Source organism: Scyliorhinus torazame, chromosome 21 (genome assembly GCF_047496885.1).
Source record: "Scyliorhinus torazame isolate Kashiwa2021f chromosome 21, sScyTor2.1, whole genome shotgun sequence".
NCBI lineage: Eukaryota > Metazoa > Chordata > Chondrichthyes > Carcharhiniformes > Scyliorhinidae > Scyliorhinus > Scyliorhinus torazame.
Genome location: NC_092727.1, coordinates 106,164,029 through 106,188,606, shown reverse-complemented (window position 1 = coordinate 106,188,606; position 24,578 = coordinate 106,164,029). Strand labels below are relative to the sequence as shown.

Genomic DNA, 24,578 nt, shown 5'->3' with positions numbered 1-24,578 from the left:
AGCTCACCTCTGATCCCATACGACTTCACTTTCTGTACCAGTCTACCATGAGGGATCTTGTCAAAGGCCTTACCAAAGTCCATATAGACAACATCCCCTGCCCTACCCTCAATCATCTTCGTCATTTCCTCAAAATACTCGATCAAGTTAGTGAGACACAACCTCCCCTTCACAAAACAATGTTGCCTCTCGCTAATACGTCCACTTATTTCCAAGTGGGAGTAAATCATGTCACGAAGGATCCTCTCCAATAATTTCCCTACCACTGACATAAGGCTCACTGGCCTGTAATTACCTGGATGATCCTTGCTACCCTTCATAAAAAGGAACAACATTGGCTATTCTCCAATCCTCTGGGACCTCCCCTGTAGCCAGTGAGGATACAAAATTTTCTCTCAAGGCCCAGCAATTTCCTCACTTGCCTCAGTATTCTGGGGTATATCCACCAGCAGGCCCTGGGGACTGGTCTACCTTAAATGTTTTTCAAGACTCCCCCAATACATCCTCCTTTTTTATCTCAACATGACCCAAACAATCTATACTCCCTTCCCCAGACTCAATCACCAAGTTCTTCTCTTTGGTGAACACTGACCTAAAGTACACATTAATACCTCACCCATTTCCTCTGGCTCCACGCACAGATTTCCTCCCCTGGTTTGAGTGGGCCAACCCTCCCCAGTCTACCTTCTTGCTCTTTATACATGTATAAAAAGCCTTGGGATTTTCCTTAATCCTGCATCCTGCTTTTGATGACTTTTCGTGACCCCTTTTAGCCCTCCTGACTCCTTGCTTAAGTTTCTTTCTACTTTCCTTGTATTCCACACTTGCTTTGTGTATTCGGAGTCTCCTTGCTTTGACAATGCTTCCTTTTTGACAAGGCTCACAACACCTCTTGTTATCCAAGGTTCCCGAAACTTGCCATACTTATCCTTCACCCTTACAGGAACGTGCCAGTCCTGAATCAGACTTACACTTGGAAGGCCTCCCACATGCCAGACGTTGATTTGCCCTCAAGCATCTGCCCCCAATCTACTTTCTTCAGTTCCTGCCTAATGTTGTTGTAATTAGCTTTCCCCCAATTTAGCACCTTCACCTGACTACACTTATCTTTGCACATCAGTACCTTACTGTTTACTGAATTGTGGTCACTGTTCCCGAACTGCTCCCCAACTGAAACATCAACCACCTGGCGGGCTCATTCCCCAATCCAGTACAGCCCCTTCCCTAGTTGGACTATCTACATACTATTTCAAGAAGCCCTCCTGGACGCTCCTTACAAACTCTGCTCCAGCTACACCCCTAGCACTGAGTGAATCCCAGTCAATATAGGGGAAGTTAAAATCACCCACCACAACAACCCTGTTACTTTTACACCATGCCAAAATCTGGCTACATATCTGTTCCGCTATTTCCCGCTGGCTGTTGGGAGACCTGTAGTAAATCTCCAACATTGTGACTACACCCTTCGTATTCCTGAGCTCTACCCATATTGCCTCACTGTATGAGCCCTCCGAAGTGTCCTCCCATAATATAGCTGTGATATTCTCCCCCACCCCTTTTACATCGCCCTCTATCCCGCCTGAGACATCTGTATCCTGGAATGTTAAGCTGTCAATCTGTCTGTCCCTTAACCAAGTCTCTGCAATGGCAACAACATCATAGTACCAAGTACTAATCCAAGCTCTTTAAGTTCATCTGCCTCATCAGTTACACTTCTTGCATTGCAACAAATTCACTTCAGTCCACCAGATCGTCTTTGATCAGCAACCACACACTGCTTGCTCTTTCTCTGAATCTTACGAGCCCTACTCTCTAGTTCCCCTTCATTTGCATTTGTCAAGGCTAGGAGGCTCGGAACACACAAAGCAAGCGTGGAATGCAAGGAAAGTAGAAAGAAACTTCAGTTAATTCACCTTTGCTTTGGTCCCCTTGCCAAACTAGTTTAAATCCTCCTGTGTGACACTAGCAAACCTCCCGGCCAGAATATTTAGGCCTCCCCAGTTTAGATGCAACCCATCCTTCTCGTACAGGTCCCACCTGCCCCGGAAGAGATCCCAATGGTCCAGATATCTGAAACCCTCCCTCCTACACCAGCTGTTTAGCTACGTGTTGAGCTGTGCTATCTTCCTATTTCTAACCTGGCTCGTTCCAGGTGACCATACAAATTGGAGGCCTCCTACCCATCCTCAATCCGGAGTCAGCCATTTCCAAAAGAGAGATTACCCAAGGAATATTTAAAAGGTACAGCAAGCAAATTCACCCAAGATGGCCACCAAACCAAGTCAAAAAACTGGACAAAGAAAAATCTACAGACACCATCAGCAAACAACCCCTCCCCCTTGAATACAACCACACCCAAGTACAAATAGAAGCGAGGCAAACAAAAACTACTAAAGTCTACGTCTAACAAACGCAAACAAAACAAAAACTCAAAGTTTATTATATTAAAACTAGTGAGCTGCAGCAAACCCTTCAAAACTGCTCCTGCTAACTAACTCTTTAATTAGCAGGGAGGCCCCCGGCTAGAGATAAATCTAGATATGTAAACAGCAAAATACCAAAACTTCATATACCTTGCATACCGAAAGGAAGTTATATATTATCATAACAAAGTACAAGTGTAAAACCCTAAATCTAAACACAATAAGAACGCAACCCCAATAAAAAAAACAGAACAAGTCTACTAGTATGGGGAGAAGGCAAGTAGGATGCTGGCGCACCAACTGGGCGAGAGGGAGGCGGCTAGAGAGATTGGGGGAGTGCGGGATAAGGAGGGCAACATGGTGCTGAGCCCAGAGAGGGTCAATGAAGTCTACAGGGAGTTCTACGGGAAGTTATACGAGTCGGAACCCCCTGGGGAGGGGGAAGGGATGAGGTAGTTTATGGACCGGTTGAGGTTCCAGAGTGGAAGTGGAGCGGGTGGAGGGATTGGGGGCCCCAATTGAGTTGTAGGAGGTCGTCAGGGGGCTGGCAAGCATGCAGTCGGGCAAGGCCTCAGGTCCGGATGGCTTCTCTGTAGAGTTTTATAAGAAGTTCTCGGAGCTACTGAGCCCGCTCCTGCTAAGAACCTTCAATGAGGCAAAGGAGAGAGGGACGATGTGGCAGGCATTGATTTTGCTCATCTTGAAGAAGAAGGACCCGCTTCAATGTGGGTCCTTCAGGCCGATATCGCTCCTGAATGTAGACGCCAAACTGTTGGCAAAAATTCTGGCCACCAGAATAGAGGACTGTGTCCCGGGAGTGATTGGGGAGGACCAGACGGGTTTCGTTAAGGGCAGGCAGCTGAACACGAATGTGAGGAGGCTCCTGAATATTATCATGATGTACTCGGGAGGGGGGGGGGATGCAGAAGTGGTGGCTGCAATGGACGCGGAGAAAGCCTTTGACAGGGTGGAGTGGGAGTATTTGTGGGAGGCGTTAGGCAGGTTTGGATTCGGGGAGGGATTCATAGGGTGCGTCAAGCTGCTGTATCAGGCCCCATTAGCGAGTGTGTCCATGAACCGGCTACGGTCGGAGTATTTCAGGTTGCACCGGGGGACGAGGCAGGGGTGTCCCCTGTCCCCGTTGCTGTTTGCCTTGGCAATTGAGCCGTTGGCCATTGCGCTCAGAACTTCAAGGGATTGGGGGGGGCGGGACACCGGGTCTCCCTCTACGCGGATGACCTGTTGTTGTACATTTCGGACCCGCTAGAGGGGATGGGGGAGGTCATGCGGATCCGGAGGGACTTTGGGAGCTTCTTGGGGTATAAATTGAACGTGGGGAAGAGTGAGCTGTTCATGGTCCACGCTAGGGGCCAGGAGGAGAGACTGATGGAGCTCCCTCTCAAGATAGTGGAGAGGAGCTTTTGGTACCTGGGGACACAAGTGGCCAGGAACTGGTATGCCCTGCACAGGCTCAACTTAACCTGGCTCGTGGAGCAGATGGAGGGAGAGTATAAAAGGTGGGATATGCTCCCGCTTAAAGAATTCTAGCAGGGGTTTGCGAGGGTGATGTCTAGGATTTTGGGCACTCGGGTGAAGGCGAGTCCAACAGTAACGATATTTAGGGAGTCGGAGGATCCGGGAGTGCAGGAAGCGAAAGAGGCAGAGGTACTGGCCTTTGCCTTCCTGGTAGCCCGGAGACGGATCTTGTTAATGTGGAGGGACTCGAAACCCCCAAGTGTGGAGACCTGGGTTAGTGATATGGCAGGGTTCCTCAGCCTGGAGCGAAAGAAGTTCGCCTTGAGAGGGTCCTTGATGGGGTTCTCCCGGCGGTGGCAACCTTTCCTTGACTTTCTAGGGGAGCAGTAATTGTCAGCAGCAGCAGCAGCATCCTGGGGGGAGGGCAGGAGCTCAAGTGGGGGGGGGGGGGGGGGGGGGGGGGGAACTGTTGAAATAATGTACATTTTATAGGAAGACAACACCCACCTTGTTTTGTTTAATAATTCTTGTTTATTTTTTATTATTTGTACTTCTATCTTTGCTATGTGAAAACGTTAGTTGGAAAAGCTTTAATATAACATTTATTTTAAAAAACCCAGAACAAACATAAACCCCAACAATGTGTTTACGGGGTTATTTTGGAAGAGAAGGCACCGCTGGAAGGGATCAAAGCAAAGTGGGAGGAAGAGTTGGGAGAGGGTATGGAGGAGGGGTTCTGATGTGAGGTGCTCCGGAGTGTGAATACCTCCACCTCGTGCGCAAGGTTGGGGCTGATACAGCTGAAGGTGGTATATAGAGCACACCCTCACAAAGGCAAGGATGAGCCAGCTCTTTGAAGGGGTAGAAGATGTGAACGTTGCAGTGGGAGGTTTAGGGTAATCTCTTACAGTGGTGCACGTGAAACTTGACCCGGACCCTCTGGGGGCCATATTCAGGGTGCCAGACCAGCCAGGGTTGGAAGCGGGTGCGGAGGCAGATATTGTAGCCTTTGTCTCGTTGATCGCCCGAAGGCGGATCCGATTGGGGTGGAGGTCAACCTCTCCACCCTGTGCACTGGTGTAGCGGGGGGGACCTGTTGGAATTCTTAACTCGAGAAGGTGAACTTTGAACGGAGGGGAAGGATGGAGGGGTTCTACAATTCATGTGCGTTATTCATTATGCACTTTCAAGAATTGGATGACATCCAACATTAGGGAAGGGGGGGTGGGGCTGTGTATGTTGATGGCAACTATGGGTGATTCCCGATTCCTTTCTTACTTGATGTTTGTGTTGACATGTGGGTTGTTGTTTGGGGGTTGGTAGGAGGATGAGATTGTCGTTGTTGATAAGGGGATTGACATTGTATTTGTTACCGTTGATTGTTGGAGAGTGTAAATTCTGAAGAAAATGTGAAAAAGGAGAATAAAGTTTTTTTTTTAAAAAAAACAAGAAACACCGACAATGTAACAATTTAACATGCCAGTCAACAGAACCGAAAACCCAATTACAAGCGCCCAACTGGTGTCTTTTAACAAAAGGGTCCGGAAACAATCGTCTTTTCTCTCGAACGTAACCAAGCTGAGTCGCCCAAACCAACTGGACTCCACTCTTACACAGGGTGGCCTTGACTCCATTGAACATGGCCCTCTTCTTTGCTAGCTCCACACCCATGTCTTCAACCTGATGGGAGTGGCCTTTCCACTTGAAATCATGGTGCTTCTTTGCTCATCGCAAAGCCCTCTCCTTTTCCTTGAAGTCACAGAACCTCACTATCACCGCACGCAGTGGATCTTCAGGACGAGGCCTCGGTCGAGGTGTACAATGAACTCGGTCCAATTCAGGAGAGGATGTGAATCCACCCACCATCTTGCCAAACATGCCCGAGAAGTACTCTGTAGGCATTGGGTCCCCATCCCCTTTGGCAACCCTACATTGGAACAGGAGTAAGCCATTCAGCCCCTTGCTACTGGCATTTTAAGGACCTATGCACCTGAACCTCCAAGCCTCTTTGGATATCCACTGCACACAACCTCTTCCATTTAGAAAGAACACTGCTTATCCTTTTGGTCCAAAATGGATAACCTCACACTTGTTTACATTAAATTCCATCTGTCACACTTTTGCCCATTCAACTGGTCTGTCAATATCTCCTAGCAATTTTATGCTATCATCTGTGCCGTCTATAATGCCATCTAACTTTGTATCATCCGCAAATTTGGATGTTATGACTTTTTATGTCATCATCCAAGTCATTAATGAATAGTGTGAATAATTGAGGCCCCAACACAGATCCCTGTAGTACACCACTAGTTGCCTCCTGCCAATTGGAGTAATTACCCATTATCCCCACTCTGTCACCTTCCACTCAACCAATTTCCTAACTATGTCAATATTTTTCCCTCAACTCAGTTAACGTAGTTAACAGACTCTTGTGTGGGACTTTATCAAATGCCTTCCGAAAGTCCATATAAATAACATCAGACATTCCCCTGTCCACTACCTTAGTCACCTCTTCAAAAAATTCAATAGGATTAGTCAGGTATGGCCTTCCCTTCACAAATCTATGCTGGTTCTCCCTGATCGACCAAAATTATTCAAGCTGTTTAGTTACCCCATCCCCAATTATAGACTTCAGCAATTTTCCCATCAGAGATGTTAGGCTAACTGGTCTGTAATTCCCTGCTTTCCCCTTCTTAAACAAACAGTGGAGTGACATGGGCAATTTTCCAAACCAGAGGGACTACTCCTGAATCTAAGGAACTCTGGAAGCTTAGAATTACGGCATTTACTTCCTCCAACACCCGTTGACTGGAAACCGGCAGGTCCTGGAGATTTGTCATTCTTTAATCCAAATTAATTTTTTTTAAATCAAAATTAATTTCCTAGTTAACAGTGTTACACTGGGGCGGGACCGTGGTGCAGTGGTTAGCACTGCTGCCTCACAGCACCGAGGGCCCAGGTTTGATTGTGGCCCCAGGTCATTGTTCGTGGAGTTTGCACATTCTCCTCGTGTCTGCACAGATCTCACCCCCACAGCCCAAAATGTTGTGCAGGGTAGGTGGATTGGCCACACTAAATTATAAAAAAATAATTGGGTACTCTAAATTGTTTTTAAAAAGTATTGCTGTACTTACGTCAATTAAGTCCCTGTCTTCTACCGACTATAATTGTTTTGGGAGGAACTTCCGGCAAGTTATCCTCCTTTTCTGTAAATACTGAGGCAAACATGTTCAACATGTTTGCCATTTTCCCATTATCATTAACAATATCTCAATTTTTAGCTTTTAGTGGGCTACATTGCTCTTGACAGTCCACTTTCCCGTTTTATAAATACATTTAAAGTACCCATTTCTTTTTTTCCCACTTAAGGGGCAATTTAGCATGGCTAATTCACCTACCCTGTACATCTTTTTTGTTTGGGTTGTGGGGGTGATACCCATGCAGACACGGGGAGAATGTGCAAACTCCACACGAACAGTAACCTGGGGCCAGGCTGAACCTGGGTCCTCGGTGCCTTGAGGCAGCAGTACTAACCACTGCGCCGTCCTCACTTTCCCTTTATACAACTATAAAATATCTTCTTATTGCTTTTGGTGTCCCTCGGTTGTTGGCAAGATTCTAGAATCCATTGTTAAGGATGAGATTTCTAAATTCTTGAAAGTGCAGGGTCGGATTAGGACAAGTCAGCATGGATTTAGTAAGGGGAGGTCGTGCCTGACAAACCTGTTAAGAGTTCTTTGAAGAGATAACAAATAGGTTAGACCAAGGAGAGCCAATGGATGTTATCTATCTTGACTTCCAAAAGGCCTTTGATAAGGTGCCTCACGGGAGACTGCAGAGTAAAATAAGGGCCCATGGTATTCGAGGCAAGGTACTAACATGGATTGACGATTGGCTGTCAGGCAGAAGGCAGAGAGTTGGGTTAACTTCTTTTTCGGAATGGCAACCGGTGACAAGTGGTGTCCCGCAGGGTTCAGTGTTGGGGCCACAGCTGTTCTCTTTATATATTAACGATCTAGATGACGGGACTGAGGGCATTCTGGCTAAGTTTGCCGTGATACAAAGATAGGTGGAGGGGCAGGTAGTATGGAGGAGGTGGGGAGGCGGCAGAAAGATTTAGACAGTTTAGTAGAGTGGTCCAAGAAATGGCTGATGAAATTCAATGTGGGCAAGTGCGAGGTCTTGCACTTTGGAAAAAGGAATAGAGGCGTGGACTATTTTCTAAACGGTGACAAAATTCATAATGCTGAAGTGCAAAGGGACTTGGGAGTCCTAGTCCAGGATTCTCTAAAGGTAAACTTGCAGGTTGAGTCCGTAATTAAGAAAGCAAATGCAATGTTGTCATCCATCTCAAGAGGCTTGGAATATAAAAGCAGGGATGTACTTCTGAAGCTTTATAAAGCATTAGTTAGGCCCCATTTAGAATACTGTGAGCAATTTTGGGCCCCACCCCTCTGGAAGGACATACTGGCACTGGAGCGGGTCCAGCGGAGATTCACACGGATGATCCCAGGAATGGTAGGCCTAACATACGATGAACGTCTGAGGATCCTGGGATTATATTCATTGGAGTTTAGGAGGTTGAGGGGAGATCTAATAGAAACTTACAAGATAATGAATGGCTTAGATAGGGTGGATGTAGGGAAGTTGTTTCCATTAGCAGGGGAGACTAGGACCCGGGGGCACAGCCTTAGAATAAAAGGGAGTCACTTTAGAACAGAGAGGAGGAGAAATTTCTTCAGCCAGACAGTGGTGGGTCTGTGGAATTCATTGCCACAGAGGGCGGTGGAGGCCGGGACGTTGAGTGTCTTTAAGACAGAAGTTGATAAATTCTTGATTTCTCGAGGAATTAAGGGCTATGGAGAGAGAGCGGGTAAATGGAGTTGAAATCAGCCATGATTGAATGGTGGAGTGGACTCGATGGGCCGAATGGCCTTACTTCCACTCCTATGTCTTATGGTCTTACCCTTCCTAAAATGTTGTGACCAGAACTGGATGCGATACTAGTTGTGGCCTAACCAGAGATTTATAAATTTCAGCTTAACTTCCTTGTTTTTGTACTCAACGTCTCAATTTATGAAGCCAAAATCCTATATGTTTTGCTAACCACTCTAAATATGTCCTCCCACCTTAAAGTTGTATGCCATGAATCCACAGATCCTTATGTCCCTGCACAATCTTTAGAACTATGCCATTAGGTTTATAGTTCCATTCCCTTGTATCAAAATGCAATATCTCACATTGTTCTATATAAATTCCATCTGCCAATTCTGCTACCCGTGTCCAATTACAGTTGATCTGTATTGGGCTCACCATTTGCCACAGCAAATTTTAAAATTTTACTCTATATCCATAAGTCAGAACGGATTTTCTCTAGTAAAAATGTTATAAATGGGGAATTATTCCTAAACCATGGCCGGAGATCACTCATGGGGTGCCCAGCGATGTTAAATGATCTCAACTCTTGCAACTGAGGCGACTATTGATACATGCACGCCTTAGCACAAGTTCCTCAGTTAATGTGGGGGACATAAGGAAGCCACCAATTACTGTCATCTGTCTGTTTAGCCTTAAATTCCAAGAGTCTGAACACATTAAATAGAACATAAGTGTATATATGCGTGACAATTACATAAGTGTATATATGCGTGACAATTGTGATGTTTGAGCCAAAAACATTTAACACGGGTTTCCAACTTAATAAAGACAGTTCAGCCTCTTCCGTTATACAGACAGGCGGCCCAGAACGTCAATGTGCACGTATGAACATGCTGGTATGGCATCACTGACATTTTAAAGTCAAAAATGGGGTGTCAATTTACAAACGTCGCAAGGGCCGTTCATCCTAACTGGGACATCATAAAGCAGAGGATTGCCTGTACCACAATTCGCTCTTTGCCCTTAAGCCAAGTTTTATCCAAGTTCATACTGACCCATATATTCCAGTAGTTTCAAATTTGTGCCTTTTTACATGGTACCAATATTCCTGCAGTACAAAAAAATGAATATAACTCTGAACACAAATGTGATATTATAGCCACCACTCAAGTATACAAGCCCAAATCATGTACATTATGCTGGCAAAACCAATTATACAACTTAAACCAAAACAAAGTTTGTATTTTGGAGTTTGCACATTCTCCCCATGCCTGCGTGGGTTTCACCCCCACAACCCAAAGATGTGCAGGTTAGGTGGATTGGTCACGCTAAATTGCCCTTTAATTGGAAAAAAATAATTGGGTACTCTAAATTTATAAAACAAAACAAAGTCTGTATTTATAAACATTGAATCTGTTACTAAGACTTTGTCAAGACATTTGCAGAGAAATAGAATAGCTAATTTAGGGAAATCCAACCAGATTTCTTGCACATCCCACTCACGAAGAACTGGAGGATGAAACAATGCCTATGACAACATACTCTTTTACACCTAAAATGGTAAGTATATTCAAATCACAGCAAGGGCCATTCCACCACAAAAACATTGTTAATTCACAGGAAACAATATCACAGCTTATTTTAAAAATTACAGATGAAAAGTGTTTATAAAACCACCGCAAGCTTAAATCAGTTAATGGTTGGCTACACCACTATACAAATGAAACAATCTCAGGAATTCTTATGCTTATTGTTATCAAAAATTTTAATGTTAATTCAATGTTGTTGGAACATCACCTTAAACACTAGTCATGTATCTAAAATTATACACTTGAAGGCATAGGAGAAAATGTTGTGAGAAATAAAAGCAGTTTGGGTTCCCTTTCAGTTTTTAATTAAAATGTCACAAATCGAATGAATGGCTCCTCTGCCATACAGAATGGCAAGAATTTGAAGGTTGGCCCCTTTGTCCAATGTTCTCCCTCTTCAATACATAACTGGCATTGTATTTCCACTGATATCTTTGACTTTGTTCCCAAAGTTGATTTTTTTAATATGAGATGATGGGTCTGGCCTATGAGGAGAGGTCAAGTATTGACAGCATATATATATTAGCACGGTTTCAGGATTGGTTAACAGACAAGACAAAAAAGTAGGAATAAACAGGCCATGTTCAGGGGTACCACATGGATTAGAGCTTGTGGCCTCAGCTAGTTAAAGTCTATATCAATGACTTAGGTGAGGGGACCAAGTATAATGTTTCCAAGTTTGCTGATGATATAAAAGTTAGGCAAGTTGCAAGAAGGACACAAAGAGATATGGACACGTTATGTGAGTGGCCAGGAACACGGCAGATGAAATATAATATAGAAATAAATAAGTTATCCAACTTGGAAGAGAAAATAGAAGACAATTTTTTTTAAATAATGAGACTGGAAAATGTTTGTATTCAGAAGGACCTTGGTGTCATTATATACAAATCACCGTTAACATACAGGTACAGCAAGCAATTAAGAAAATGAATGGCATATTTGCCTTTATTACAAAGAGATTGGAGCACAAGAGTGAAGAGATGCAATTGTACAGAGCTTGTTCAGATCACACCTGGAGAACTGTGTTCCTTCCCTAAAGAAAAAAATGATTGCCTTGGAGAGAGTGCAGCGACAGTTCACTAGACTGATATCTAGGATGATGGGACTGTCGAGGAGAGATAAAAGTAGAGAAGGCCTACACTTCCTCGAATTTATAAGAATGTGATCTCATTGAAACATATAGATTGAGAAAATTGCTTGCAACGCACTGCTAATAGCCAAGTGGTGCTCTTCAATGGCATCAATGAGGAACGAGCATAGGCCGCTTCTGCCCCCAAGGAATTCATATGAATCCACACAGCACCACTTTCCCCGACAAAGTTTTTAGGGGGCTTGATGGGTTGATGCCATTTCTCCCATCTGGGAGTGTAGAATTGGGTTCACAGGCTCACAATAAGTCTCACGACTGAGACAAAGAGAAATTGTTTTACGTAAAGCTTTGGAGTTCTCTACCCTACCCTATCGCACCCCCGACTAAATGATTGAAAAACATTTTTTTTTTTTTTTTTTTTTAAAACAGGGGGAAATGGAATTTCAATCGAGAGCAGGACCTAGAGCTGGCAGAATGGGCTAAATGAACGTCAATGCTGAATTTTCTACAAGATCTTCCTGATCTGTACTCTCAGGGCCGTAGTACATAATAAATTTGTCAAGAGTAATCTACGGAAGGACGGAATCACCAAATTCAAGCAAAATAATTGGATTCAACACAGAAAGCAAGGCTGCATTACTGGAATTTAAGAATTGTATTGACCTTGCAATCGATAATGATAGAAATTCACAGGAAATATACTAAATGTATTTGCTCTGCTAGCATCCAGTAAAACTGCCATCTTCCTTGCTTGATAGAAAATGAATAGCATACATCACAGAACAAAACGCAGCTAAATGTCAACATCAGTACCACTATTTGGGGTGTAAACCATGATGTCACCCATGCCATAAGGCAATCATTTAAACTAAAATAATATTGCAAAACAGATGCTTGTTTTTACTAATCATCCAGCAGGCAGATTTTTCCCCCCCAATGTGACATTCTACCGACAGCTTTCATGCACATTAAATTATATTCCAAAATATTTTTCAGCATGAAGGCCTGATTTACTTAAATTTCCATCAGCATAAATTGCGGCCAAAGCTGCAGAAGTACAATTTTTGAAAATGATCTTAATATCCAGCAAGTAGTTGAACCAGGATGGCTCCAGTTCAGTTCAGGATCTGAGATAGAAAATTGCTAATTCAGCAAAATGTCAGTTGGGGCTCTACATTGAAATTATGAAAATCAGCTAGCTAGGGTCCCTATCCTGATCACCATTTAGCAAATATCACTGCTGCAGGTACACATATACTCCTGAAAAGTACTGTAAATATTTGAATTATCTTTACAAATGGAACGCGGATAAAAATTTAGTTACATACAGATAGGTTCTAAAGAAATCTATCAAGTAAGTGATAATAAAGTTCTAACTAAGCAAGACTGAAATGCAAGTTTTTGTACGATACACCCAAGAATGACAGATAAATTAAAGGGTATAATCAAAAAAATGTCAGCTTATAAACATGTTCTGTAACTGCAGGTAACAAAAGCCATGTAAATTACACAATCAAATTTAAAGAAAATTGCAAAGTCAAATTTGAAGCCCATCCACATAGACATATTCTCTCCAGGATATAATATGAAAAAGTACTGTCATGGGTTTGAATTGTATTTTTTTTTTAAAATGTGCAGTATGAACAAAGTCCTAATTCTTCCATTTAGCAACCTCTCCCCCGCCACCCATTTTTCCCCTCAAAACAAAAATGACATTTATTCAAACCTTTCAGCAGAAATATTTTCTCTCAGGTTAAGATTCTTACCTTGTTAACATTCAGTGAAGCTAAGGGTGGTGGAGTTTCTGTCCGATCGTTAATTGTTTTAACATCCGAAACATAAGCTAAATTAATCAGTAGAACATCATTGTGGTTGGGCTTCCCACTGGATGAGGGACATTCTTTAAAGAAAATGGTTAAGGAACATACCGAATGAAAGGTAAATCCTCTGATTATATGAATTGCATTTCCCTTGCCAGATTTCAATATTGAAAAGCCTATAAAAAGAGGCACTAATTGAAATATATAGTTCCATGAGGCAGTAGTCAACATTGTAATACAAGACATATATTCTTCAAACCCATTCATTAATCTTTCAACTGCAATTCACACCTAGTGCCTCACTACTACTTAAAGCTTGGTTACTGTACAAAAAAATAATAATACACAGCATTTATATGATTTGCCAGTTAGATAAGTTAATTTCATATTGCAAACATCCAAGATCAACTTTGCATTCAAGATTTTCATGATTTGCTTTTGCAGCATCATCCCTTAAACATTAATCACCAAATCTATGATATGAGATGTACCCATTATGTACAGATACATCATTCATAACTGCTAAATCTTCAAATAAACACAATTTTAAAGTAGTATTACTTAACATTTCTGAATACATTTAAATATTTAATGCATTTTTAGTACATTAGTGACACTGGAATATCTCTCAATAAGATACAAACATGTTAGGTATATAAATTGATGTCAGGAGTCAAAGGTTCATGGATAGAAAATATGTCCAATGGCAGCTGCACTGGCATGAAAGAACTATCCAGCTGAATCTCACATCCAAGTTCTTGGTCCATAGATCTGCATGTTACAGCACTTCACGTACATATCCAAGTATTTTCTTTTTTTTTTTTAAATATATTTATTAAAGTTTTTTTACCAACACAATTTTTTCCCCTTACAAACAATAACCCCCCCCCCCCCCCCCCCCCCCGTAACAAAATAACACGAAATCGCACTGAGCAAGATATATACATGGCAAAATGGTATATTTACATAGCTTTATACACTGGCTCTCTCCCGCACGTGCCAGTTTCCCCCACCCTTCATGTTATCTCCTGCTCCTCCATCCCCCCCCAAGCAATCCCCCATTCCCCCCCTCCCCCAGGGTTGCTGCTGCTGCTGACCGAACTTCCTCTAACGTTCCGCGAGATAGTCTAGGAACGGCTGCCACCACCTGTAGAACCCCTGCGCAGACCCCCTTAAGGCAAACTTAATCCTCTCCAGCTTTATGAACCCAGCCATGTCGTTTATCCAGGCCTCCACGCTAGGGGGCTTCGCCTCCTTCCACATTAGCAAGATCCTTCGCCGGACTACTAGGGACGCAAAGGCCAGAATGCCGGCCTCTTTCGCCTCCTGCACTCCCGGCTCGTCCACTACTCCAAATATTGCTAGCCCCCAGCTTGGCTTGACCCGGACTTTCACCACCTGAGATATTGCTCCCGCCACTCCTCTCCAGAACCCCTCCAGTGCCGGGCATGACCAAAACATATGGAGTATTTTCTTAAATGCTGTTACAATTGTGAGTTTTAAAAGATTATGCTTTGGGACTGTAGCTTTAAACTTAGGGTAACTGAAGGGGTCATGTGACCTGTTCAGCTTGACAGTAAGCCTGGGTTTGATTGTTATAGATGAAAAGAAGGTTTAGATTATTTTACTGAGGTGGGGGGGATTTTTGGAGACAATGGTTGTAGTCGCTGAGTTTATAATGTAGACTATAAGGCTCACAAAGTTTCAAAGGTTTTGCAGGTATTTGGTCATAAACAATTGAGCTGTTACTTCCAAGATTAAAAGTGAGTTGGAGTTAAGAATACCGAGTCAGCAACCTGGATGAATGGTTGATGTGTTCCAGGTTGCCACTGAAAAAAGCAGTTATTTTTGAAATCAGGTTACAGGCTTCCCTATAAATCGCAAACCCACAACGGTTTGTTTGCTCAGCCAAAAGGCTGCTTGGCTTTGCAAGGTACCACAAACAAACGCAGGAAGCTGGTTGCTAGACAAAGAGACATAACATCCAGCCTTCTAACAATTCCATATTCGTCTTGGCGCAGCCAGAGAGGAGAAAGGACACAGGAAGAGACTTTGGGGAAGAGACTGTGTTGCTGGTGGTGCATTTAAGACACGCCCAAAAATTGAGAGAAGCACTTGAAGATGGTCACTCAAAGTTCCGAGTCAGCAGTATTTTTTTAATTCAACACCTCAGCAAATAAAAAGTATCCCGTATGCCACCTTATCAACTTTGACCTGCCACCTTCAAGGATCGGTGGACACGTATTTCAAGGTTCCTCTGCTTCTCTATATTTCTCAACATACCAGTATTTAGTATTTGTCTTGCCTTGTTTGGCTTCTCCAAATGCATTGCCTCACTCTTCACTAGGATTAATTCCATTTGGTGTCTTGGGGATTTTCACAGTAACTTCATTGCAGTGTTAATGTAAGCCTACTTGTGACAATAATAAAGATTATTATTTGGCACTCTTCTGCCCATTTAAGCAGTCCCATTTATTGCTGTAGGTTGCAGGAAGATTTCTTCCTCACCATCAACCATAAGCTCAACTTTTGTATCACCTGCAAACTTAATTGTGCACCCTACATTTACGTCAAAACCATTGATACAGGGTGGATCCATGGAGATTTTGGAGGTTGAGGACAAAAGAATTTTCATTTTACTCCCATATGAACAAGGTGGACTCCCAAATATACTTTTTTGTGTTTGACAAGACGTTGTTGGCAGGGGTGGTGGCTATTGAGTATTCGGCAATAGTGGTATCAGACCATGTCCCGCACTGGTTGGATCTACAAGAGAACAAAGGGGGGGGGGGGGTCCCAAGTAGAGGTGGTGGTGGCCATGGATGCAGAGAAGGCCCGTGGCCATGGACACAAAGAAGGATTTGATCGAGTGGAGTGGGAATACTAATGGGAGGTCGTGGGGCGGTTTGGGAAGGTTTTGTGGACTGATTCCGGTTGTTATGTCTGCACCGGTGGCGAGTGTGCGGACGAACCAGATCACATTATTTTAGGTTACAATAGGGGGCGAGGCAGGGGTGCCCACTTTCCCCACTGCTATTTGCCCTGGCTATAGAGGTGTTGGCAATGGCACTGAGAATGTGGAAGGTCTGGAAGGGGATAGTACGGGGTAGGGGAGCATATTGTCTCGCTTTACGCGGACGATTTGCTGTTATACATTTCAGACCCGCTGGGGGGGATTGTAGGGATTATGGGGATATTAGAGGAATTTGGTGTGTTTACAGGGTATAAACTCAATATGGGTTAGAGTGAGGTCTTTGTGATTCAAGCGAGGGGGCAGGAGAAGAGATTGGGCGAGATGCCGCTCAAGGTGATGAGAGGGAGCTTTTGGTATTTGGGTATCCAGGTGGCGCGGGAATGAGTACAGCTGCACAAGCTAAAGCTGGGTCGGTTGGTAGAACAGATGAGGGGGGACTTTCGGAGGGGAGATGTGCTCCTGTTGTCATTGGCGGGGCGGGTACAGACAGTGAAAATGACGGTCCTCCCAAGGTTTTTGTTTGTTGTTCAGAACCTTTCAATTTTTATCCCCAAGGCGTTCTTTAAAAAAGTGAATGTGGTGATCACGGAATTTGACTGGGTGGGTAAAACCCCGCACGTGAAGAAGGAGCTGCTAGAGCGGGGAGGGGGACTGGCTCTTCCAAATTTTATCAATTATTATTGGGCGGCAAATATTGCGATGATCAGAAAGTGAGTAGTGGGGAAGGGGTCGGTGTGGGAGCTGCTGGAGGCGGCCAGGTGTAAGGACAAGAGTTTGGGGGCACTGTTAACGGCACCTCTGCCGCTCTCGCCAGCCAGGTACTCCACAAGACCAGTAGTAGTGGGAGCCCTGAGGGTGCGAGGACAGTGGAGGCAGCATATGGGGTTTGAGGATCGATGTGGGCACCGATTTATGTGATAATCACCGGTTCGGTCCTCAGGGGCTGGATGGGGGGAGTTTCGGAAGTGGCAGCGGGCAGGGGTCGAGAGATGAAATGTTTTAATTGATGAGGATTTCCAGAGCTAGGAGGAGTTGGAGGAGGAGCTTGAGTTGCCAGATAGGAATGGGTTCCGGTATCCGCAAGCGAGAAATTTTGTGCAGAGGCAGGTTTCGACCTTCGCGCACCTGCCGCACCAGGGGCTATAGGATAAGGTGGTGTCGAGAACAGGAGTACAAGAGGGGAAGGTTTCAGATATCTACAGGGAACTCATGGGAGTGGGAGGGAGCCCCGATAGGGGAAGTGAAGAGAAAGTGGGAAGACGAGCAGGGTGGGGAGTTGGAAGCCAGATTATGGGAGGAGGCCCTGAGGCGAGTCCAATGTATCCTCATCGTGTGCCAGGCTCAGCCTGATACAATTTAAGGTGGTCCACAGGGCACACGACGGTGGCCCGGATGAACAAGTTCTTCGAGAGAGTGGAGGATAAGTATGGGCGCTGTGCAGGGGGTCCTGCTAACCATGTCCATATGTTTTCGGCATGTCCGAGGCAGAGGGGTTTCTGGCAGGGGTTTGCTGACGTCATGTCAGAAGTTTTAAAGGTGAGGGTGGTGCTGCAGGGGTTTGCCCGGAGGTGGCAGCCGTTCATCAACTTCAAGAAAAATAATAAATACCTCAATAAATATTTTCTTTAAAAAAACATTGATACATATTAGAATAGCAAGGGAGCTGGTACTGATCACCTCACTGAAATGGCATACAAATCAAAGTACTCATTGCTTTCTGCTACTTAGCCATTATTGGATCCACTTTCCCTTGGATCCGAAAAGGCTCTTACTTTTCAGACCAATCTGTAATCTGCCATGTGGTACCTTATCAATAACCTCACTAAATTCAACGTAGACTACTAGATCAAACATCCTACCCTCATCGACCATCCTTGTTAGCTCAAAAAGTTCCAACAAATTTGTCTGGCACAACATTCCCTTAAATCCACATTGACTGCCTTTGATTAATCGGTGCCCTTCTAAATGGTGATCAATACTGTCCCTTAGATATTTTTCCCAATTATTTGCCCCAGCACCAAGGTGGCTGACTGGCCTGTATTTACTTGTCTATCTCTTTTTAAACAACGGCACATCAGTCCTCCAGTAACTGGCAGTCAGTGTTAATTGGAAAATGGTCAGAACCTCTGCTGATTTCTTCCTTACATCTCTTAGCTATCTGGGATATATTTTATCTGTACATGATTAACTTACTTTCAAAGAGGCTAAACAAATCCCTGAATATTTCCTCACTCACCATGCTTATTCCATCCATTGTTGCATATTCCTGATCAACTACAATGAGTGCATCGCTTCGTCTTTTGTGGAGACAGGTGCAAGGCATTCACTCAGAACATGCTTAACTCACTTCCAAATACACGTTCCTCTTTTCCTTTCTAATAGGCCCTACTCTTTCATTAGTTATCACTTGCTCTTCATCTTCATAAAACATTTCTGGATTTCCTTGATTTTACTTGCCAATATTTTTTCTTTTTAAAAAAAAAAAATTTAGAGTACCCAATTCATTTTTTCCAATTAAGGGGCAATTTAGTGTGGCCAATTCACCTACCCTGCACATCTTTGGGTTGTGGGGGCGAAACTCATGCAAACACAGGGAAAATGTGCAAACTCCACACGGACAGTGACCCAGAGCCAGAACCGAACCTGGGACCTCGGTGGCGAGGCAGCAGTGCTACCACTGCGCCACCGTGCTGCCAATATTTCTTCATGCTTTCACTTTGCTTTTCTAATTTGGTTTTTAACTTCACCCCTGCACTTCCAGGTTCTCTAGGCTTTCTGCACTATTGGACGTAAACTGCTCCTTCTGCTTTAACCTACCCTGTAACTTCTTTAATATCCAGGGGCTGGGTGAGGGGTCCAGATTGGGACTTTCACGCCTTTGTTTTGTTGGAAATATAATTCTGAAATATTTATTCTGAATCCTTTCTAGCGCCTCCTTAAATGCCTCCCACTGCTCTGATGTTGATTTAGCTTCATGTACCTGTTTCCAGTCCATTTTTGCTAAATCAAGTCCCAATTTAGTGGAACTGGCCATTCCCCAATTTACAATTTTTGCTCTTGATCTAGCTTTCCCCAGCTATGCTAAATCTAACTAATTATGATCACTATCACCAAAATTTTATTACCTTCCACTTGTAGCCTCATTCCCTAAAATGAAGTCCCTAACCGCCCCACCACTGGTTGGATTTTCTGCATACTGGCTAAAAGGTTCTTCACCTTACTCACTAGAATTTTTAGTGAGTCACCCACGGAATGCAGAAGTCAATATCTATTTGACTCTGACAGCACAGCTCGACTAGACCAATCTGTACTCCGATGTTATTGTTGCCAAGAAGTTCCTGGAATCTACTTATTGTCTTCCCATGGCCAAGGTAAATGTGGTGGGGCGCAGTACATCCTGTAATCTTTTATACTGAATATATGAAATGTAATTTATTATCCAAGCACTGTAAATATTTAAAATGGCAATTTCTGAAATTATATTGCCCAGCCACATGCAAATAGATCTTCCAACACAGTTACAATGGAGGAGTGCAAGAGCAAAGAGAATTTCTAGCCAGTGTCTTTAAACCTGAGCATTCAGGACAATGTAATTCTTGGCATAACACTGCAGGATTCAACTGAACATCAGCTTGGCCATAAGCTTAGCTAAAAAAGCTGCTAGAATTACAAATCCTTTATATCTGTCTACACACAGGTGGATGCCCAAATTCATATCCTAGCCATTGCCAAGATGATAAAATGCTAAAGGCATGAGAGCACCAACACCAGTATTACTCTTACAGGCACAGTTTTGCACACTCTACAACTAGCTCACTGTGTCACTCTGTCCCAGCTCTTGACATTTCCTACCTCTTTTTCAAGACAAAATCATTTTGGTTCACTGGATATAGTATATAGAGAGCAATTTCTCTTGTACATGCTCAACCTCCTATTACCTAAATAAATAGGCTGTTTCCATCCAGCTGGAGGCTTGGCACTGTGACACTATGCCTCGGCACATGAAAGTATGCCATAAAATCTTTTACAGACCAAACCATAAATACACCAAGAACATCAAACCAAGCACAAAGCCAGAAAACTAGGGAGTAGATATTCATATTTTAAGTTTGCTAAAACTATAGCCTCTTCGGTTGCTTAAGTTGTAAATAATTGAAGTTGCATGGAGTCCACTGACCCACAAAAAGATGGACAGTAGTGTGACACGAACACACAAGGTATCTGCATCTGTCTAATTCTTACCTCTTTTGCATACCTGTTATTAATTGCTCCACTATTGGTGGCGCCAGGCATCATCTACCAAGGTATCAAACTCTGGAATACCATCCCTAAATCTCCGTCTCGCTACCCCTCGATGTCACTTCTTTAATCCTTCACATTGGTCAAGCTTCCGGTCATTTGCCCAAATATCTCCTTATGCAGCTCAATGTCAAATTTGCTTCACAATGCCCCCTTTGAAACACCTTGGGATAAAATAATCGCTTATTGTCACAAGTAGGCTTCAACAAAGTTACTGTGAAAAACCCATAGTCGCCACATTCCGGCGCCTGTTCGGGGAGGCCGCTGCTGGCCTTGTTCTGCATTACAAGCCAGCTGTTTAGCCCACTGTGCTAAACCAGCAGCAGATATCTTATATTAAAGGCATTATCACAATTCTGATAGTTAAATTCCAAATCGGCAACTAAAAATAAGTAGTCCAGACAACATTGTCCATACGTTCCCAACATTATTTGTTTGAAAAAAACCTGAGGCTCCAAGAAACCCTTTAAACACCCATTGCATGCCCTGGAAAAGCCTATGGAATGCACAGCTGCATGTGTTCAGCCTACAAGTTGGTAAACTATGTTGTTATATCAACCAGCCTTGAAGTAGATATAGATAGCACTCCCAGCACCTAATCACACAAGGGCAGTTAAAGCGCACCTGGACTAGAAGCTCACAGTTAATCAGAAGTGGCATTCAAACCCAATTCTCTGGTCAAGTGTACAGGACTTCAGCAATGTAGCCATCCCCCTATTTTTCTTTGTAACTGACTGGTTGTTTAACCTGAAAATTAGTATGCAAAAAGGCTAACTATTTTAAAAATTAAATCTAACCTTGCAAGGTCATACAGCACTGTGAATGAATAGAGGTGAATTCTAATTTGTGGACTTAGCTTGACCAAGTAATTCAAAAAGCATTTCTTCCATCCCATATAAATTTTAAAAAGCTCCTATTGCAGTACCAACACTTCATACAACTATATTTAATTACAGCGGACACGTTGGAGTTGATATTGGACTAATATTGTACAGAATACAATCACTCAATTTACCAAAGGCAACCATATATAATTTCCAAATTTAGGATCCAATTATCTTAGTTAGGACTGAAAGGTTATTCATATCACCAACAATAATTTTCTTGAAAGCAATAATTACTCCAACAAAATTAAATGCTATTACAATCTGATTGACCATATTATAACATATGCTCACAGCCCAATCAATGCCTAAGTATATATAAACAGGAAAATAACTTCTTCACAGACGTTTAAGGGAATACAATTTTTGAAAAAGCTAACCAAGCCATAGGAACAGTAGTCGGCCATTCGACCCCTATTCTTCACCTACGGTTGATCTATACCTCAATTCTATTTTGCAAACTTTTCTCCATATACCTGACACCCTTAAGTTATTAAAATTTCCACTGACCTCGCATGCACTTGATTTAGGGGAAGAGCTCCAGGCTTCCATTATGCATCCATAAGAAAAACTTCCTGATTTAATGCGTGAAATGTTTAGCTCCAATTTTAAACTTGTGCACCCTATTCTAGATGTTCCCACCACATGAAATAGATTCTCTGAAAATATCTTATTGAATCCTATTATCACTTTAAAAACCACAATCAGATCATCCCACAAGTTCTTAAAATCCAGGGAGCACAATTATATTTATAAAGAAATAAAGATTTACATAGCCCTTTTACAACATCAAAACTTTGCAAAAAGTGCTTCCTTGCTCAAATGCAGATAATCCATTAAGCTCTGGTATCATTCTGATGAATCTGTGCTGCATCTTTTCATTGGCCAATATATCCTTCCTAAGGTGCTCAAGATTGGACGCAGCATTCAAGATGGGGTCAGTTGCAATGGCTCAAAGTCCCAGTTGAAAATGCAAGCCCAAGGATAGTCTTTTGGATAGCTGCAATCATCTTCACCTTTAATTGCAATCAAAGTAATAAAACTTAACTGGCAAGTTGAATAAGTGAATACAGTCACTTCCGCCAATCTTACTAGATTGGTTATAAACTGCATTTCCTAATTACTGATTCTAGCCGCTGCCCAGTCACCGTCTCAAGCTGAACCAGACCATTCACAACCTCAACATCCTATGAGACCCTGAGCTACACTTCCAACCTCCCCCCCCCCACCCCCCCCCCCATTCCTCTCGATCACATCCATCTGCTAAAGATTTCCTGTGCACAACCTCACCTCAGCCTATTGTGTGCAGAAGCACTCACCCACTCATTTGATACCTCTAGACTTGACCATTCTGACATTCTCCTTGCCTGCCTTCCATAATCTTATACATCTAAAACTTTATATCAAAACTGACACCCTTCAGCCCTGAGCAATGTGTACTCCAAAAACTCTGACCACTCGTGCGCTCCTCACTTCCTTCATCCCAACAACAGCACTTGATACTTTCAACCGTCTAGGAGCCAAGCTCTGGAATTCCCTCCATAACTTCTCTGCCTCTCTCTCCACTTTTAAGATACTCATTAAAATCTACCTTTTTGACTAAGATTTTAGCCATTCAGTCTTAATATCTCCACCTTGAGCGCGATGTATTTTTTGGTCAGCATAAGTTCCTTGGGACATTTTGCGATGTTAAAGATGCTATATTAATACAAATATTTTGAAAATGTTAATACCAGTAATGTTAGAGAAATCAAAAAGGCCTTTTTGAAACTCCTTACTTCAATATCTACATTCCAAGCATAGTAATACATATAAAGACAAACTCAGTGTAGCAAAATATCAAATTTAATTAAATCTTAATATTGTTTCAAATCTGCCTTTTCAATGACATTAAATTGACGCACACATATTAACAGAAATCAGTTTTGCTGACTTTCAAAGTAAATTTTGCTGAAAAATCTCCACCACCCCAACCGAAAAAGCAAATTAAGTGTAAGTCAGTTCATCTTCAACTAGTTTCAATTTTCTTCAGGGGAGCAAGGTTTATGCTGTTGCATCTCCAACAGTGTGTTCTCCATTTGGCAGAACTTAATAGCCAACTGAAACCCAAACGGAAGACTCAAGCTTTTGCCCTACCCATGGTAACTGCATAAGCAGCTAGGAGCCACACTTGTTCAGGTTCAGCCTCACTGTCTAAAGGCGCCTCAATTACCCGAATATTTAATAACTTGAGGGTTACCCTTGACGCAGCCCGGTTGTTAAGAATCGGTTGTTAGAATTCAGTGTCACATAAAGGATTTTGTTTTCTCCATTCAATGAGCATCCAGCAAGGCCATGATGCAACCAGCGGACTGCCAAATAGTGTTCATTCAGCCTCACCTTGTGCCAAATGATATAACTAAGGACTGGAAAATGAAAGCCGGCATCCGGATTCGGCTGCTGATCAACCGTAATCCGCAATTGCAAGTTTATATTGACCGGATGAATTGCACGGACGCGCTGCCGAGCAATTTATTCCCAGTTTGTACACTTAACCACTTTTTGACAAAAAGGGGCACCAGCGCGGTGTGCGCGTGCGCGTATCCACTATCTGGCAGGACACCGGCGAAAGGCTGCCTGATCCCGACCCCAGCTAGGCCTTGACCGACTTCTTCACACACCCGCCGGCGCGCGTCGCCACCAGCGCAGCGCCCGCCCCGCAAAGGATACTTAAAGTTAACATCTTGGATTGGTAATCGAAGGCGACCACCTCTCCGTGCAGCCGCTGGCCCAGGCACGTCAAGCAGGATATCTGGCTGCCGACAGTGAAGTATTCTCCCGGAGCAGCCATCTTGTTACTGCCGGGCCAGCAGCACTTTACCCAGCAGCCTTGGTGCGGAGCTGAGCATGCGCGGGCCACAGCTGTCAATCAATATGGGGGAGGCGTGGCCAGCCAGGAGCTGAAGGTCTGCAAGGGGAAGAGAGACAGAGAAAGAAAAAACACCGCGAGAATAAGTCACAGAGTAATTTCTGTGTCGGAAAGCATGCTTGGCCAGGCGCACACAGTGGAGATATCTTCCACACGCGCACTCCCCTAACACCCGAAGTTGAATTAAGCCTGAAACTCCACAATGGCAACTGCATTGCTGGAGAGAAAGGTTTG

At 43.4% G+C, this 24,578-nt stretch overlaps 1 protein-coding gene across 1 annotated transcript in view; it reads right to left on the bottom strand.

Moving 5' to 3' along the window:
- Positions 1–24,308, bottom strand: part of lsm12b (LSM12 homolog b) — a 62,489-nt gene extending 38,181 nt beyond the window's left edge. Inside the window, exons 1-2 of the mRNA XM_072487177.1 lie at positions 24,146–24,308; positions 13,226–13,359 (exon numbers count right to left, since the gene is read on the bottom strand). Of these exons, the coding sequence (XP_072343278.1) occupies positions 13,226–13,359; positions 24,146–24,266 (255 nt within the window). The 5' untranslated portion in view covers positions 24,267–24,308. The remainder of the gene's footprint in view (positions 1–13,225; positions 13,360–24,145) is intronic.
- Between the last annotated feature and the right edge of the window lie 270 nt (positions 24,309–24,578).